This window comes from Photinus pyralis, unplaced genomic scaffold (assembly GCF_008802855.1).
Source record: "Photinus pyralis isolate 1611_PpyrPB1 unplaced genomic scaffold, Ppyr1.3 Ppyr1.4_LG8, whole genome shotgun sequence".
Classification (NCBI taxonomy): Eukaryota; Metazoa; Arthropoda; class Insecta; order Coleoptera; family Lampyridae; genus Photinus; species Photinus pyralis.
The window spans coordinates 22,645,952-22,649,830 of NW_022170819.1; the positions used below are offsets into that span (position 1 = coordinate 22,645,952).

At 33.3% G+C, this 3,879-nt stretch overlaps 1 protein-coding gene across 2 annotated transcripts; it reads right to left on the reverse strand.

Moving 5' to 3' along the window:
* Positions 1–2,017: 2,017 nt before the first annotated feature.
* LOC116177833 (putative ankyrin repeat protein RF_0381) lies at positions 2,018–3,331 on the reverse strand. 2 transcript variants are annotated; one of them, XM_031496963.1, is made up of 2 exons: positions 3,190–3,331; positions 2,018–2,832 (listed from the first exon to the last, which is right to left on the reverse strand). In XM_031496963.1, exons 1-2 carry the CDS (start codon positions 3,269–3,271, stop codon positions 2,093–2,095), a joined length of 822 nt encoding a protein of 273 aa, XP_031352823.1. In that variant the 5' UTR covers positions 3,272–3,331; the 3' UTR covers positions 2,018–2,092. The 2 variants fall into 2 exon arrangements, with proteins under 2 accessions (XP_031352823.1, XP_031352822.1); XM_031496962.1 differs by having other exon boundaries at positions 2,018–2,835.
* Positions 3,332–3,879: the final 548 nt, after the last annotated feature.

The window sequence follows — 3,879 nt, forward strand, 5'->3', positions numbered from 1 at the left end:
GTGTTTCTAGTAAGCTACATAAATTAAGGTAAAACAGAAAAAAAATATATTAATTTTCGAAGATATACATATTTTTAACTTTTTTTTAAATGGTACGCCTTGTATATATTTGTACTGTTTAGTAGGAAATAATTTTTGCTTTAAAAAAGTTTCATAAGTTATACCTTCTAAACTTAATAAAATTCGAGATATTAAAGAAAATATTAATACAGGAGAGAGAGGAATAAAAATAAACATTATATAGCTATTTCTGATGTTGTACTACTTAGTATCATATATATGCTATTGTACATACGTAAGAGTCTCCGAAGCCGAAAGGCTAGGGTTAATAAAAAAAAATAAATAAATAATAATATTAATATAGTTTTTCGCGGAATTAAAGCTGGCTATGAAAACAAAAAAAGTTACGAAACATTTTATTTTTCAAATGTACTTCAAATTATTGTGATACTGGTAACACTACAAATTTTCACTGTTTTTTCGTATACAAAAATTGAGCGTTTTTAACAAATTTTGATATAGAGTATTATTAATTATTATTAATAATTATTAATTATTATTAATTAATAATTATTACTTGACTCGTTCACAGCTTGTCTTATTCTATGATTTAATTTTGCAAGTGTAGTATAAACTTTGTGTTACATCTCTTTTTCCAATCCAGGCATTTGGAAATTTTTGATTTAAATAGTTTGTTAGCGAATTGTGGGATGGTGCATCATCTTGTTGAAATATCATTCCGCATCGATCTAATAATGGTATATCAACATCATCAACAAATTCCTTACTTGATTTTGTAAAAAAATCTTTTGTTGAGAAGTTAAAGTGCCTTCATAAAAATATGGACCCAGAATAATATTATTAACCATTCTGCACCACACCATTAGTTGAAAAACGTATACCTACTTGAAAATTAGTCACACTTCTAGTGATTTACCTTGGATTTTATTTAAGTACTTTATTTAAATATAATAATAAAGCTACATTATGATGATACAAACAGGTTCGACCATAGTCTTCCACTTGTAGCTACTAACTAACTAATCATAACCATAAGCAATAATCCATCATGCCATCTTCCTGTATGCAACTGTGCAATATTATTCCATTGAACTCTCTAGGTTCACAGTACAGACAGGAAGTGTGACATAAAAAATAAGCAAATTCATTTTGTATATTTTTGGGTTACCACCACAATAATACCGTTGAGTGAAGGATTTACTCAATGATAATACGTAATTAGGAAAACTGGGAAAGGGGAAGAACTAATTTTAGTTAGGGTGGTAATTAGGGGGTTGCTTGCGCTAATTTTTTCGCTGGAGAAAGTACGGATCTACCTTATTTTCATCGTAACTCAATTAATTTTTATGCTAGTTCGTTTATAAAAAAAATAAGAAAGGTTTTTTTAAATACTTTAGAGAATATTCTACTAGTTTTTCTCGAAAAATGCATAGTTTTGCCGTTGTTTAACCAAAGAGTTATAGTTACTCTTTGGTTTAACTGTGAAACTAATTTATAGCGTTTGACGAACAAAAGCTACATTCGGATCGTATTTTGGTCATACAGCAATAATTATTTAAAAACCATTTTCCCTGTTTTTTTAAAAGCTAAGATTTTGTTCTGCACCGTTTTTATATAAATTCATACTTTTCGAGTTTTTCGCGAATAACCAATTAAACACATTGATCTTTTATTCTTTTCTATGAAAAACTCATACTTTCGGTCGCGAATAACTGGAGAAGTATTAACTTTACAAAAAAATCTATAGACCACTTTTTGCTTAGAATCAAATGTTCTATTGATTCCTGTGTTAAAATTACAGAAAAAATTACCACCCCCAGGGTGAACGATAGATTTTGATCCTTAGGCTATTTCCTACCCACTGTTAAAATTTCAAGTGATTAGATTGAAAAAATTGCCAGGGAAAAACCTTCCTGGGTTAAAAGTAGGATTCGGCTCTGTGATTATTATATTGTAAAAGTATACTCAAAAGGAAAATAAAATTCAATGAGTCCGTTTTTAATTCGTACAATTTTATAACTTCTACCTCATTCATACCCATGTCTTTATTTGGTTAAAGTGGATACTTTATTTATTTACATTTTTCGTCACTAATGCTAATGATAAGATTAGCAATATCTGGCAATCCTTCCTTAATTGCCAATTGCAAGGCGTTATTGCCCTCTTTGTCCTTGATCTTAACATCGGCACCATTCTTGATCAACAATTGGATGACGGATGCGTTCCTTTGTATAATGGCCGTATGGAGCAGGGTGTTTCCCTTCGAGTCCGGACGGTTTGGATCGGCTCCTCTCCTAATTAGCAACTCTATCAGTTTTTGATTTTTGGAATTTAGAGCGATCTCGAGGAGGGATCTTCCTTTGTCGGGCAGAGTGCTAACGTCTGCGCCATTGCTGAGAAGGTATTTTACTATTTCCAAATTTTCTTGAAGGACGGCAAGATGAAGAACAGTCGCGCCATCTTTTCTTTTAAACTGCACATCCGCTCCATTTTCGACAAGTATGGTGACCATATAGAAATTATTATTGATTACGGCAAAGAAGAGCGCCGTTTGCCCCTCTTTATTCACTGCAGTTAAGGACTCTTTGTTCTTCATAAGTGCAATTACGGTATTTGTATTATTATGCTTCATGGCGATATGGATAGCTGCGTCGCCGTCTTTATTTTGTATAGATACGTTCGCCCCGCTTTCGACCATTTGTTCTGTTAAGTTGACGTAGCCATATCTGGCGGCAATGTGAAGAGAAGTTTCTCCATTTTCGTTGGGGGTATTGATTAGCGAGACTGTATCCTCGCAGATTGCTTGGGGTGCTGCTGCAATAATCAAGCATTTTAGTATAATTGGGGACTATCTAAAAATGAGCAAATTTTCCGGAAATTGGTTCCCCCCATGTTATGCATAAGTACAACCAAACTTAATAGCCTTTGTAGAGGACACGTATCTTTAGTATCAAATACTCTATCTATTGTAATCTAACTTCTCAAAACTTGACTTAGATTTTTTATGTGCACTTAATAAAATTACATGAAGTGGATTCCATAGCTTAAAGAAGGAGATATTAAAAATTTGATTAAAATTGGGATGCAAATACATTGCAACAAACCTAGAGTTCTTCAATGTGCAAATTTGATTCAGAGAAACTGACGGAATAAAATCTAGGTACTTACGGGCTACATTCGCTGCTTTAACCAAAATATTCACACTTGCAAAAATGTATACGCAACTTACAAAAACTAACATGCGCAGCATCTTGTGAGTTTTGCGATGATCACAAGTGAGTAGGTTTTTATACCCACTGTGCACCGTAATCTTGTCTATCTGAAGTATTGAATTGTACCGTTAAATGGAAAACATCGATAACTGCTGAGATTATATTATTAAACAAATAACCTGAAGTGCTGGGACGCATTGCAAAATGTAGTGAAGTGCTACACAGCCTTGCGAAATACGTAAATTTCAAAAGCTTTGTTGGCAAACAGGTTTTAGCCAGTGGCACGAGTGAGGATGGGAAACTAATACAAAGATGTGTTGATGCGATGCCATGTGATGATAGAATAGAAAGTATGAGATCTTACCTACCACTCTTACAATTTAGAGGAAAGTATCGCAGTAGTGTAGTAGTTGGCTATGGTTTCTTTTTCCAGCGTGGGGGTATAGCGTCGTTGATAATTTCGTACCTACAGTTTGATGTCAACTACCGATAGTAGTATATTAAGAAACAAGTGTATAATCAAGTCTTTAAAGCACGCGCAACGAGTTTAAGGGCAAGACGCGCAGCGGAGTGCCTTTAAACGTTGCAAGTGCTTTAAAGACCAATTATACACGCGTTTCTTATAGTATTTTTTATTATGCCTACA